This window comes from Felis catus, chromosome B1 (assembly GCF_018350175.1).
Source record: "Felis catus isolate Fca126 chromosome B1, F.catus_Fca126_mat1.0, whole genome shotgun sequence".
Lineage (NCBI taxonomy): Eukaryota > Metazoa > Chordata > Mammalia > Carnivora > Felidae > Felis > Felis catus.
The window spans coordinates 123,252,668-123,268,015 of NC_058371.1; the positions used below are offsets into that span (position 1 = coordinate 123,252,668).

A 15,348-nucleotide genomic window follows, 5' to 3' on the forward strand; every position below is an offset into this window, starting at 1 on the left:
TAAGTGTATTCATGTTGTTGTGCAAGGTATCTCCAGAGCTTTTTCATCTTTCCAAATGGATCTCTGTATCCATTAAACAACTCCCCATTTCCTCCTTTACCAGCTCCTGGCAGCCACCATTCTTCTTTCTGTTTCTATGAATTTGACTACTTTAGATACCTCATATAAGTGGTATCATATAGTATTTGTCTTTTTGTGACTGTCTTATTTCACTTAGCATAACGTCCTCAAGTTTCATCCATGTCATAAGCGTGTGACAGGGTTTCCTTCCTTTTTAAGGCTGATAATATTTAAGGTAATTATTTTTAGAGTATGAGATTTTAGTCAGAAGACTTAATGAATGAGAACTGCAAATCAATTTAATATGGTCTACATAACAGAAGAATATAGATACATATATTTAGTAAAACACTGTACAATGCTGAATTCTAATAATGGAGAATCTTCTAAAACTATAATAAGCTCCTTTGGGACTATTATGCAAGACAGTAGGCTTTTTAAAATGCCATGTAAATATATTCTTAAATTTTTTATCAACAATTTATAAGTTGAGCCAGATGAGATTTGTACCTCACTACCATGTAGTTTCCATTTTTAATGTACTGAATTTAAATGATGAGAAGTGTCAAATTTACTGATTTCTAATCTTTAAAAAGCACACATCACAGTTTAAAAGACTTTTCATTTTGTTTTCATTTTACTTTCTTGAAGAAAAAGTTAAATACCTTACCATGTTACTCACACTTTTTTAAACAAAAGTATTGCATTTGTTATTTGTGTGCCTTATTTTCTCACCATTAAAAGCATATGATCAGTAAATTGTTAACTGGAACTATCCATTATAGGAGGACCCAACCCAGAGTAACCCATGATAAGGACAGGAAAGCAATCTAAGGATCAGGTTGCAGCATCTGTCTGGATCTCAAACCCAATTTCCAGAGTAACAACAGAAGAATGAGCAAGCAGTTGCCACTGCTTTTCAGGCAGGTGATTTATTATGCAGACTGATTTTGGACAAAGTTGGTAATAGAAACATGTTATCTGTCCCTTCCTGAGAAACTCCTCAGTATGCAAACTTCACTTAACCCATTTTTACATAACTTAATTTCCTTCATGACCCAACATTTTTGTGGTAAAACCTCTCCAACTGCCTCTCCACATCTTTCCCCATGATGGACCTCATAAGACCACATATGGCTCTGCCTCCAATTACTGCTTACCCATTTGGCATTGGATTTTTCTCATCAAGGTATCATTTGAATCAAGTGGGAAGATACATATTTCCCAAATGAGCCCAAATGGTATACGCATGTGTGTTGCAACCTTTACTGGAAATATGACCTGATTTACCTTTCACCATGTTCTTGCTTTACCTCATTCATGGCATTAAAACAATATAAACATTTCACAGTTCTGCCTGTTCCCCCCACCCCGTTTTGTCTCTTTCAACCAAAGTTTCACATATTAAATTTTATTAAATAATCCTGAAGCATTTCTCTTATTTTATAAACAATGAATAAATGTGGTAATTATTTATTCCTTCCTTATTCTTCCCCTCCTTGGCCCACATTTTCTCCCCAACTTAGGTAATCTATTCATGTCCAAATATGCATCCTTTCATATTTACTCCATGCTTAATCATATACATAAATATACAAGCACATATACATTTAACATGTACAGTGGTTTTGGGGGGCAGGGTAATTCTTGGTTTTAGAAAAATGATGTCTCACATTTGTCTGAATCTTGTTCTTCTTAACAATACCTGATGGAAATCATGCCAACTAACTGCAATGACTTTAATTCAATGTTTAAAATGTCTGCATAGTATTTTATGGTGACATGATTCAGTCATTCCCTTCATTAATAGGTATTTCATTTTTTATCGTTGTTTACTTTTTACACTGTACAAAGTTTGTTTAAATATATGGATAAAAGTATGTATGTATATCGTTTTATGATATAGTATTTAAGTTTTATGGGATATCTATGGCATATTCACAGATAGTTTTACAAAAAAGCAATAGTTCACATTTATCCATTATGAAATTATATTTTCTTGCATCTCCCCAGAAAATGTTTCATTGATCTTTTAAATCTTTGTCATTATGACTAAAAAAGTGGTATTTCACTTCATTCTGATACGCATTTCCTTTTAAATTTTGATACTGTCATATAAGGACTATCTTTTCCCTAAGTTTTTGTCTCTAGGGGTTAAGCTCTCCCTTGCCCATACATATAATTTTCTAGATTTTTACACATGAATTTTAATGTTCCATGTTTTACATTTACATCTTAAAAAATCTGGAAATTATTTTTATTTTTTTCTTCTAAGATTGTATTTAAATTCAAGTTAGTTAACATATAGCGTGTAGTGTAGTATTGGTTTCAGCAGCAGTATTTAGTGATTCGTCACTTACATATAACACCCAGTGCTCATCACAATTAGTGCCCTCCTTAATGGCCCCAAATATGGAATGCTTCATGGATTTCTATGCCATCCTAGCACAGGGGCCATTCAAATCTTCTCTATATTGTTCCAACTGGAAACTATTTTTTAAATGTGAAATATAGGGGTAAATTCTACTGTCATTTAAATTGGGTAGTCATTTGTGTCAGCAGAATTTATTAAGGAGTTCATTTGTTTCTCACTTAAAATATATTTGTCTTATATTAAATGGCTACATATATTGGAAAACACTTCTGGAGTTTTTCTTTAGTTCTTTTGATCTATTTGTCTATTTTTAGGCCAATAGCCTAATTGATATTTTTATGATATTGTCTTCCCATTTAACTTCGGTATCTTTCCATTGTTTACATCTTCTGTATTTAGGTTCTATGAGTTTCCTGTTGCATAATTCTATGTATATAATTTTTTCTTATTGCAAATGATTTTTTTTTACAATTTCCTTTTTAGTTACTTATTAGTATAGATTTAAAAATTACTGGTTTTTATATATTTAACTTGAACCCGGTCACTTTACTTATTTCTCTTATTAATTCTAGGGTAATTTTAATACATTTTCCTGTGTCATTTTGTTATCTGATCACAACAAAGGCAAAAATATATTTTCCAATTTAAGACATTATTTACTTTGTTTTATTGTATTTATTATTAATGATTGATAGAAACATCTGTTTTTTAATTTCAATTGGAATAGTTCTAGTGTTTTGCTATTTAATATTTTCTGTTTCTAATTTTTTAAAGTATTCTTTATTATATTAAAATAATATCCTTCAATTTCCAATACATGAAGAATTTTTATTAGGAATTGTCCTTTGATTTTGTCAAATGCCTTTTTTGCATCTATTGATATGAGCATATATTAATTTCGCTGATAATTTTGCACTGTAAGTGCAGAGCCCGACTTGGGCTCAAATTTATGAACTGTGAGATCATGATGTGAGCTGATATCAAGAGTCAGACGCTTAACCAACTGATCCACCCAGGTGCCCCATTTGCTATTATTTCACTAAAATTTTTACATATATATTATAGAGATTACCTATATTATTCTTTTTTTGGTAGAATCTTGATCACCTTTTGATATTAAAGTTATACTAGTTTCATGAAGTAAAATGAGAAGTTCTATCTTTATCTATAATATGGAATATTTTAAGTAATATTGGAATTATCATTTCTTAGGTTACATGAGACTTAGCTATCATTTTCATCTGGTATTTATGCCTGCTTTAAAACAATATGTTTGTTTGTTTGTTTGTTTATTTATTTATTTATTTATTTATTTATTTTTTTTGAGAGAGAGAGAGAGAGAGAGAACAGGGGAGAGCAGAGAGAGAGGGAGAGAAATAATCCCAAGCAGACTGTGCACTGTCTGCAGAGTCTGACGTGGGACTTGATCTCACGAACCATGATCGTGACCTGGCTGAAATCAAGAGTCTGATGCTTATCCTACTGAGCCACTCAGGTGTCCCGGATAATACTTAAAAAAAATTTTTTTTTAAATGTTTTGTTTTTGAGACAGAGAGAAACACAGCATGAATAGGGGAGGGGCAGAGAGAGAGAGGGAGACACGGAATCCGAAGCAGGCTCCAGGCTCTGAGCTGTCAGCACAGAGCCCGACGCGGGGCTCGAACTCACGTACCGCGAGATCATGACCTGAGCAAAGTCGGACGCTCAACCGACTGAACCACCCAGGCGCCCCCCCCCCCCCCGAATAATACTTTTTAAAAAGCAACAGAAACTATCAGCAAATGTGGTTGTCTGTGAAAACTTTTAGGAGATGAATACTTATGATAAACATGGTTCATTCTTTTTCTCAAGGAGTAGCCATTAGTCCTTTGTTGTTTCATAACATTTAAAAATTTTGCTTCTCATTAAATTTAAAATACTAAGTTAGTATCAAAGCAATATTGCTTTGCTGGTATTTCATTTTATATTTTACTATCCTTTTTAAAAAGTTCAACAAATATTAAAAATGTACTCTTTAAAATGTGTTATGTAGCCATGGAGGGTAGGGAGTTGTTTTTGTGGAAAGAGGACAGAGAAAGGGAAAGGGTGTTGAAGAAGGGTACAGATCATCTAAGCAGAAAATCAACAAGGATATAATAATTGTAAATATTTATGCCCCCAACGTGTAAACACCCAAATATATAAGTCAATTAATCACAAGAAAACCAGCCCTCAATAGGTACAAAAAGATCCAGATCATACTGTGCATATTTTCGGACAACAATGCTGTGAAACTCAAAATAAGCACAAGAAAACATTTAGAGAGACCATGAATACTTGGAGACTAAAGAACATCCTATTAAAGAATGAATGAGTTAGCCAAAAAGTTAAAGGGGAAGTTAAAAAGTACATGGCAGCCAATGAAAATGATAACACCACAGCCCCAAACCTCTGGGATGCAGCAAACGTGGTCATAAGAGGGAAGTATATAGCAATCCAGGCCTTCCTAAAGAAGGAGGAAAGGTCTCAGATACACAACTTAACCTTACACCTTAAAAAGGTGGAAAAAGAACAGCAAATAAAATCTCAAACCAGCAGAAATCAATGCTATTGAAATTAAAAAAGCAAAAAACAAAAAACAACCCCCCCCCCAAAAAAAAAACCCAAAAAACAAACAGTAGACCAGATCAATGAAACCAAGAGCTGGCCCTTTGAAAGAATTAACAAAATTTGATCTACCCAGCCAGTATGATCAAAAAGAAAAAGGAAAGGACCCAAATAAATAAAATCACTAATGAAAGAGGAGATATCACAACCAACACTGCAGAAAAACAAACAATAATAAGAGAATGTTATGAGCAATTATATGCCAACAAATTGGGCAATCTGGAAGAAATGGACAAATTCCTAGAAATATATAGACTACCAAAACTGAAACACCCATAACCAGTACAGAAACAGAATTAGTAATCAAAAATCTTGCAACAAACAAGAGTCCAGGGCCGATGGCTTTCCAGGGAGAATTCTACCAAATATTTAAAGAAGAGTTGACACCTATTCTTTGGAAGCTGTTCCAAAAGATAGAAATGGAAGTAAAACTTCCAAACCCATTCTATGAGGCCAGCATTTACCTTAATTACAAAACCAAAGACCCCAATAAAAATTAAGAGAATAGACCAACTTCCCTGATAGAGATGGATGCAAATTCTCAACAAGATACTAGCAAACTGGATCTAACAATACATTAAAAGAATTATTCACCATGATCAAGTGGGATTTATTCCTGGGATGCAGGGCTGGTCCAATATCTGCATATCAAATCAATGTGATACATCACAATAAGTATTTGACAAAATACAACATCCTTTCTGGATAAAAACCCTCAAGAATGTAGGGATAGAAGGATCATACCTCAAGATCATAAAGATCATATATGAAAGACCAACTGCTAATATCATCCTCAATGGGGAAAACCTGAGAGCTTTCCCCCCAAGGTCAGGAACACAATAGGAATGTCCATTCTCACCATTGCTATTCAACATAGTGTTGGAAGTCCTAGCCTCAGCATTCAGACAACACAGAGAAATAAAAGGCATCCAAATCAGCAAGGAGGAAGTCAAACTTTCACTCTTCGCAGACGACATGATATTCCATATGGAAAACCCAAAAGACTCCACCAAAAAACTTTTAGAACTGAGACATGAATTCAGCAAAGTCGCAGGATATAAAATCAATGTACAGAAAGTGGTTGCATTTCTATGTACCAATAATGAAGCATGAGAAAAAAATTCAGATTTCAATTCCATTTACAATTGCACCAATAACCATAGAATAACTAGGAATAAAACTAAACAAAGAGGTGAAATATCTATATACTGAAAACTATAGAAAGCTTATGAAATAAATTGAAGAAGCCACAAAGAAATGGAAAAACATTCCATGCTCATTGATTGGAAGAACAAATACTTTTAAAATGTCAATACTACCCAAAGCAATCTACATATTCACTGCAATCCCTATCAAAATAACACAAGCATTCTTCACAGAGCTAGAACAAACAATCCTAAAATTTGTATGGAACCAGAAATGACCCCGAATAGCCAAAGCAATCTTGAGAAAGAAAACCAAAGCTGGAAGCGTCACAATTTCGTACTTCAAGGTGTATTACAAAGCTGTAATCATCAAGACATTAAGGTACTGGCACAAAAGAGACACAGAGATCAATGGAACAGAACAGAGAACCCAGAAATGGACCTACAAACATATGGCCAACTAATCTTTGACAAAGCAGGAAAGAATATCCAATGGAATAAAGACAGTCTCTTCAGCAAATGGTGCTGGGACAACGGAACAGCAACATGCAGAAGAATGAACCTGGACCACTTTCTTATACCATATACAAAAATAAACTCAAAATGGATGAAAGGCCTAAATGTAAGACAGGAAGCCGTCAAAATCCTAGAGGAGAAAACAGGTAATGACCTCTTTGACCTGGGCCACAGCAACTTCTTACTTGACATGTCTCCAGAGGGAAGGGAAACAAAAGGAAAAATGAACTATTGGGACCTCATCAAGATAAAAAGCTTCTGCACAGTGAAGGAAACTATCAGCAAAACTAAAAGACAACTGATGGAATGGGAGAAGATATTTGCAAATGACATATCTGATAAAGGGTTAGTATCTAGAATCTATAAAGAACTTATCAAACTCAACACCCAAAAACCAAATAAGCCAGTGAAGAAATGGGCAAAAGACATGAATAGACACTTTTCCAAAGAAGACATCCAGATGGCTAACAGACACATGAAAAACTGCTCAACATCACTCATCATCAGGGAAATACAAATCAAACCCACAATGAGATACCACCTTACACCTGTCAGAATGGTTAACATTAACAACTCAGGCAACAACAGATGTTGGCAAGGATGAGGAGAAAGAGGCTCTCTTTTGCACTGCTTGTGGGAATGCAAACTGGTGCAGCCACTCTAGAAAACAGTATGGAGGGTCTTCAAAAAATTAAAAATATGGGAATGCAAGCTGGTGCAGCCACTCTGGAAAACAGTGTGGAGGTTCCTCAAAAAACTAAAAATAGAACTACCCTACAACCCAGCAATTGCATTACTAGGTATTTATCCAAGGGATACAGGTGTGCTGTTTCGAAGGGACACATGCACCACAATGTTTATAGCGGTGCTATAGACAATAGCCAAAGTATGGAAAGAGCCCAAATTTCCATCGATGGATTAATGGATAAAGAAGATGTGGTATATACAGACAATGGAGTATTACTCAGCAATCAAAAAGAATGAAATCTTGCCATTTGCAATTAAGTGGATGGAACTGGAGGGTATTATGCTAAGTGAACTTAGTCAGAGAAAGACAAGTATCATATGACTTCACTCATATGAGGACTTTAAGACACAGAACAGATGAACATAAGGGAAAGGAAGCAAAAATAATATAAAAACAGGGAGGGGACAAAAACATAAGAGACTCATAAATATGGAGAACAAATTGAGGGTTACTGGAGGGGTTGTGGGAAGGGGGTGGGCTAAATGGGTAAGGGGCACTAAGGAATCTACTCCTGAAATCACTGTTGTACTATATGCTAATTTGGATATAAATTAAAAAAATAATTAAAAATAGAATTACCCTATGAACCAGCAATTACACTACTAGGTATTTATCTAAAGGATACAGGAGTGCTGATTCGAAGGAGCACATGCACCCCAATGTTTATAGCAGCACTATTGACAAAAGCCAAAGTATGGAAAGGGCCCAAATGTCCATCAATTGATGAATGGATAAAGAAGACGTGGTATATACATATATATATACATATATATATATACATATACATATATATATACATATATATATACATATACATATGTATATGTATATGTATATATATATATATACAATGTCCATGTATATGTATATATATATATATATACAATGTCCATCAATTGATGAATGGATAAAGAAGACGTGGTATATACATATATATATACATATATATATATACACATATATATATATATACACATATATATACATATACATATGTATATGTATATGTATATATATATATATGTATATATATACACACACACACACACACACACACATACAATGAAATACTACTCGGCAATCAAAAAGAATAAAATATTGCCATTTGCAACGTGGATGGAACTACAGTGTATTATGCTAAACAAAGTAAGTCAGTCAGAGAAAGACAAATCATATTATTTCACTCATATGTGGAATTTAAGATACAAAACAGATGAACATAAGGCAAGGGAAAAATCATATAAAAACAGAGAGGGAGACAAACCATAAGAGACTTTTTTTTTTTAATTTTTTTTTTTTCAACGTTTATTTATTTTTGGGACAGAGAGAGACAGAGCTTAAACGGGGGAGGGGCAGAGAGAGAGGGAGACACAGAATCGGAAACAGGCTCCAGGCTCCGAGCCATCAGCCCAGAGCCTGACGCGGGGCTTGAACTCACAGACCGCGAGATCGTGACCCGGCTGGAGTCGGACGCTTAACCGACTGCGCCACCCAGGCGCCCCCATAAGAGACTCTTAAATACAGAGAACAAACTGAGGGTTGCTGGGTAGGTGGAAGAGCTAAAGGGTGAGGGGCATTAAGGAGGACAGAAGTTGGGATGAGCACTGGGTGTTATATGTAAGTGATGAATCACTAAATTCTATTCCTGAAATTATTATTATAGTATATGTTAACTAACTTGGGTATAAATTTAAAAAAAAAGAAAAAATGTGCTATCTAAATGTTGTAATTAAAAAGTGATGTTCTCTAGAGTTTACCATTCATAGTAAGAAATGAAGGAAGGGCATTTCCAGGCAGGGATAAAGTCCTGAATAGAAGCACAGAGATGAAAAGGGCAAGGTTTGTTGAATATGTAACTTGTATGAATGGGGGATACTGGAAGATAGAGAAATGGAAAGTAGACTGGCTTGTCTGAAATACCCAATGCCAAGCTTACGTCATAGCAATAGGAGAGTTTTGAGCATGAGAGTGACATTCTCAAAATTGTACTTAGGAAGATTAATCTAACTATATGTGTGGGATCAATTGCAACAGAGAAATTAGAAAAGGATTCCTGTTGAAATGTTAGAATACAACAAATAAGTAAGAGAGCCTATCAACAAAATAACAATGAGAATTCAGTGAGGGGTGGATTTCAGAAAGATCACAGAGATGAAAACAATACAACTGGCACTTGTTTGGATGTGGGAGCACAAAGAGAAGTAGTCTAAGAAGTAGTTTAAGGCTTATATATGGGAAGATACTGCTCTTCTGAGAAAAGAGATTAGGAGGATGATCTGGCATTCCAGAGAAAAAAATGAGTTAAGATTTGAGAATATTTGAAGTGACGGTGGATCACTTATATTTAAATGTTAAGCAGTCACCTGAAACGCATGAATCTCAAAGAGGATACGTGGTTTGAGAATGGATCATTACCAAGGGAAAAAGAAAAGGATGGGAGAGAAAGAAAGACGAGAGAAAAACAAAAATTAGAGGAGACAGTAGGTGCTCTTACAATAAAGTATAATAAGAACCTGGAAGGTAGGGTACCATGGACATCAAAGGAGGGGAAAGTTCCCCAAGAGGGTGATTGTGGAAAAAACTGAGGCATTTCTTTTTACATTGACTCCTTTCTCCTGAGAAATACAACCTGGTACCCAGAAATAGGCTACATTTCCCTGTCTCTTTTATATCTACATGTGCCTGTTGACCTAGTTTGGGCCAGTGAAATGTAAGCACATATTTTCTGCGTTTCTTCTAGGAGGCCTCCTTGAAAGGGAGGGATGTATACTTTTATTTTTTCTTCCTGCTGCTTATAATGGTTGGAACTCCAGCAAATAATTTTTAGAACATGAGCTCATGTCAGACTGGGAGGCATACATCAAGATATGGAACAGCATAATAGAGCATCCTGGTTCCCTGCCATGAAGGAGCCACTATATCACTCCTGATATATCACTATATCATTCTGGACTTTCCTTTTTCAGATTAATAAATAAACATACAGCCAATCTCAAATAAGAATTGAGAAAAAAATTATTGCGTGTGATAGTAGAGCACAGTTGGGGACATTTCCCTCATAATGGCTATGAAAACAGGTCTAGAGTCAAACTCGCTTTAAATCTAGCTCTGTTATCCATTAACTATGTGATATTGGGTGAAAAATGTAATGGTTGTCACCATATTAACAGAGATATTAATAGAACCTACCTCAAGAGTTATATGAGAAATTATTTAGATTGTTTATATAAGGTTCTTCACACAGTGCAAGCACATAGTAGGTGCTCAATAAATGTAAGTGAAAAAAATCATGTGATCACTGATAACGTGCTGTAATTTTTAAAACATATTTCATGAAATGTTGTAATTTCAGAATCATATTAAGTCTGCAGTTTAGGGGCACCTGGGTGGCTCAGCTGGTTGAGTGGCTGACTTTGGCTCAGGTCATGATCTCGATGTTCATGAATTCAGCCCCACATTGGACTCACTGCTGTCAGCCTGTCAAGGCAGAGCCCACTTCTGGATCCTCTGTCCCCCTCTTTCTCTGCCCCTCCCCTGCTTGTGCTCTCTCCCCCCGTGCCTCCCCCCAAAGTCTGTAGTTTAGAGAAACACATTTATATTAAAATACTGAACATAAAATATACTTTGTAAGCTTCAGCTTATTATATAAATAAAAATTTTTACCATTTTAACCTGAATGCATACCATTTTACAGCATGACCTCTCATAACACTGACAAATACATTCAGTTGTATAATACATGCTAAGTGATTTATTATCATTTGATTTTTATTTTTACAAAAAGCAAAACAATGGAAACTAAGTCATAATGGGTTTAAGAAATCAGTTTCAGCTCAGCTTGATAATATTTATAAGGTATTTAAGACTATTTAAGGCAGATTTCCCACACCTCATGCAATACTCCAGATGTCACCTGTTATCTACTTAATCCTCAAAATGTTATAAGGAAAAATTGGTGACTATGAAGTTCTTCACTGCAGTTAAGATATTTGATAAAGAGTCAACTTTATTTAATAAAGCTTCATTTTAAAGTTTATTCTAGTGGTAGCCAATGTGGAGGAATGGAAAGTCTGCAGATTTTGTAGTCAAGTAAATCTTAGTTCAAATATAGGTTCCATTTCTCATGAACACCATAGAAATAGTTGTATAGGGTAGTAAATTAGCATTAAAAGTATTTTTGCAGGAATTAAGAAATGCTGAGCCAAATTCTTTATTTTGAATTTATATGCAATTATAATTCTGTGTTAATATATTTCTTTTTTTCTGTAGCATATTCATTCTAAACTATTCAGGAAATATTTACCACAATGAGAGATAATGAAAAATATTTGATGATTTTCCTTTTTTTAAAAGTTAAAAAAAATATTTACTTATTCTTGAGAGAGAGAGAGAGAGAGAGAGAGAGAGAGAGCTCATGAGCAGGGGATGGATGGCAGAGACAGAGGGAGAGAATCCCAAGGAGGCTCTGCCTGTCAGCACAGAGTCTGATGCGGTATTTGAACTCACAAACTGTGAGATATTGACCTGAGCCAAAATCAAGAGTTGGACGTTTAACCTACTTAGCCACCCAGGCTCTAAAAAGATCTTCCAGTTCTGAAATATGGTGTATCATTTTTGTTATTGAACCATAAGAGGGAAATAATGGCTGGGAAAGGTTGAGAGAACAGCCACAGTGATCAAGGAAATACAGGAAGGATTTTCACACTAAAAAGTTTTTAAAGAAAGACTATGTTAAGAATGTAGATTCTGAGAAACTCCAAGTATTACAAAATTATAAAGAGTGTAGAGGTTGTACCTCCATTTAGATACAGAGGTGTGTTATTTTATAGGATCTGGCCACAAGACCCAGTAACATTAGAGTCGTGCCATTGATCAGCTATCCTTCCATGAGGTCCTTGAGGAACTAACGTATAGTGAGGAGGCAGGAAAGATAGAAAAACACTGTATTCTTAGCTGGTACAAAGGCCTTAAGGTCACAAACTCTCCTTTAGAGATCTGTGAATGAGCTAGGATAGATTCTATGAAGAACTCCTTTTGTCTAAATTAGGTTAGACTCAACTGGCCAAAAATCACATTAGACAGAAAGGAGATAAACCCTGCTTTATCACTTCCACTCCCAATCTCAAACCCAAATCAGTCCAAGGAAAGAGTAAGCTAGGTGATGGTAGACGTGAACAGCCAGAAAGAGGTTGCCAGTCTGCACCATGTCTATGCAAAGACGGCCTAAAATTGAATTTGCTTTCTGGGTTTATATTCTTGTTTGGGTCAAGGGAAAATGATGTCCTTAAGGAATGTCCACCAATAGAAGGCTAATGTAAAAGCACTACTGGATTATCCTCCAAAGCATAGAGGTTTTTCTCTTTTTACCTCTGTGACTTTTTTCTTCATACTGTATCATAAAATCTAATAGTAAGTGTATTCTAGATCTCAGTGGGTATCTGGGGAACCTTGGGAAAATAAGGTTGAAATAACTTTTAAAAAACTATGAGGGGGTCTGTAAGCATGCAAGGAGAAAAACGAAGTCAGTGAGAAAGGATCACTGATGAGTATCTAGCTTCTTAGTAGACAGAGGTGGTTTCCACAGACCTGCAATATTTTCTTTTTCTGATTTTATACATCTCATCACCTCATATTATGGCTAATACACATCCCTACTCCATTCCATACAGAATCCCAGAGGCTGAACTTTCCTGCATCTTTGTATCCCCAGAGTCCAGCAGAGTACTGAACCTATAGTACATGCCAGTATGTGTTTTTTTTTTTTTTAAGTAAATAATTATTCAGCTAGCTGAGTAGGAAAAAAAAAAAGAGGTATTACATCCTTGGGAAGCATCTATCCTTTTATGGAGAGCATTCTGATCTTTCTGGAACAACTGTCATACTAAATGACCCACTGAATTGAACATCAGATCGTGCTCTACAGAATCTAAATACTGTAAAAATTTGTAGTAGGTACAAATTAAAGTTCTGTGTCTCATTTTGGGGCAAGGCGTAGTCAAAGCAGGACTTATTTCAGCCTTTAAGGGTGATTAGAATCTGGAAAGGATTCTTGCTGGGAAAAACGAAAAACAAAAAGCAAAAAACAAACCAAAAAACCCCCAAACCCAGCCTGAGACACCTTATAAGGTGGATTCTGACATAGATTTCTTAAGACATCTGCAGAAGCCAGGTTCTTTCTGCCTAAGCTTAAGGGACTCATTGGTTCAGAGAGGATGGACTGTTTTCTCAAGCCTTTGCTTTACAAATAAGAGTAAGGAGTCAATGTTGCCCTTGCCGGGCATGTGACAACAAAAGCAGCTTTCAGTTACCTGAACTTTGCATTGCTTCAGTTGGTGAGCTTTTCGTTTCCTCCCTGGGTTCCAACCGTTTCTTTTCACCACCACTTCCTGAGTATCTCTTCACTGTTTGGATTATCTGTGTGGTAAAGTCAGAGGTGTTTTCCCTCTGCGGGTGCGAATGTATTTGGAATGGGAGTAGGGGCTGAGCGTGCAGAACCCAGGCTCTGCTTCGAGAGAATGGTTTTTTCTTTCATAGTTTTTGGTAGTCTTTTCCCAGACGCCCTAACTGGTTTATAGCGGAAAGGGATCATGGTCAAGTGAGCTCTAACCTAGTCTAACGTGTTTTCCAGAGTTTTCCCGACAAGCCCAGGACCTGAAACACTCGGCGCCTCAAAAGGAGATCCAAGGTTCGCCCAGCCCTCCGGCTGAGTAGGCGGTGAGCTCCGACGTGAAGGATTGTGGGAGGAGGGGCTCGCGTCTCAGTACGCATGCTTGGAGAGTTCGGCCGCGGAGTTGGAGGAGCGCTTCAACCTCTCTCTCCCAAAGACTTCCGGGGCGGGGAGAAGGCCGGAAGCACACCGAGTGGCGCGTACTTAATCTCCTTTCTTGGCGGAGCGCTTCACCTCTCGCCTGGTGAACTGATAGATGTTTGTGTGGGATAGCTTATCTCTGGTCGCACTCCACGGGGCTAGAATTTGGCCTAGGGGAAATCTGACCCCAATGAGCAGGTGGGAGATAGCTCCCTACGGCAGCTCGTCCATTTACTCAAGCTCTACTGTTCCCTCTACAGACTGTTGTAACCTTCGTTTTACTGCACACCTTCTCTAGTCGCCTTGTTTTTATCCCTTTTCAGAGGCAGTTCCTCCCGCCCCGCCCCTCCCTCCTGCAATTATGTATGATCGGGCTCCCCGCTTGCTCAGATTGTCTGAAGGTGGCAGCACTGAGGAGCATGTGGGTCCTGGGTCCTACCAGATACCTTTCCTGAAGCGACAGGCAACAGGTAAGAGGTAGGGAAAGGCAAGCATTCTGTGACAGGCACCTCACTTTCGGCCTGCCCTGCTTCTGTGTGCCTGTTAAACATAATGGTATCACTTCATAAATATAACAAAACATGAACTAGGCAGAGAAAATACTCTCCTTATTTTATAGGCGGTAACTGCTAAAATCATTTGTCTTATTTCACAAAGTCAGTAATCGTATGGCTAGGACATATGATGGTACAATGGTTGTCTCCATCAGACTTTAAATTGTACACGTTAGATCTGGGATTTTGATTTCCTGACTCTTGATGACTATGTGAGTCTCTAAATTCTGTGTTTCTTACTGCCCACTGTTTCTTTTCCTCGTAGTCCTGTCTGCCTGACACACATTTGCTACCATTAACCAGAGATACTTTATTTAGTAAGATTTAACTTTTATATTTCTATTTAGCAATATGATTTAAAGTCACCTTTACACCCATCGTGGGGCTGGAACTCAGGACCCTGAGATCAAGAGTTGCATGCTCTTCCAACTGAGCCAGCCAGGACCCCCATAACAAATATTTCTAATTTGCTTTCTGCTTTTTTCTAATCTGATGAT

At 36.6% G+C, this 15,348-nt stretch overlaps 1 protein-coding gene, 1 long non-coding RNA gene and 1 other non-coding gene across 6 annotated transcripts in view; 1 reads left to right on the top strand and 2 right to left on the bottom strand.

The window, feature by feature from the left end:
- The window catches only part of LOC111560164, a 30,936-nt gene extending 16,684 nt beyond the window's left edge, over positions 1 to 14,252 (bottom strand). Inside the window, exons 1-2 of the long non-coding RNA XR_002741820.2 lie at positions 14,097 to 14,252; positions 13,798 to 13,903 (exon numbers count right to left, since the gene is read on the bottom strand). This is a non-coding gene — a long non-coding RNA (uncharacterized LOC111560164). The remainder of the gene's footprint in view (positions 1 to 13,797; positions 13,904 to 14,096) is intronic.
- Positions 2,467 to 2,571, bottom strand: LOC111560304. Its single transcript, XR_002742061.1, has one exon. It is a non-coding gene; the product is annotated as a U6 spliceosomal RNA (small nuclear RNA).
- A 10-nt stretch (positions 14,253 to 14,262) lies between the features above and the next one.
- The window catches only part of STPG2 (sperm tail PG-rich repeat containing 2), a 635,506-nt gene continuing 634,420 nt past the window's right edge, over positions 14,263 to 15,348 (top strand). For all 4 annotated transcript variants that reach the window (XM_045056062.1, XM_045056065.1, XM_045056064.1 and 1 more), the window contains exons 1-2: positions 14,263 to 14,495; positions 14,621 to 14,767. In XM_045056062.1, the coding sequence (XP_044911997.1) occupies positions 14,659 to 14,767 (109 nt within the window). In that variant the 5' untranslated portion in view covers positions 14,263 to 14,495; positions 14,621 to 14,658. The remainder of the gene's footprint in view (positions 14,496 to 14,620; positions 14,768 to 15,348) is intronic.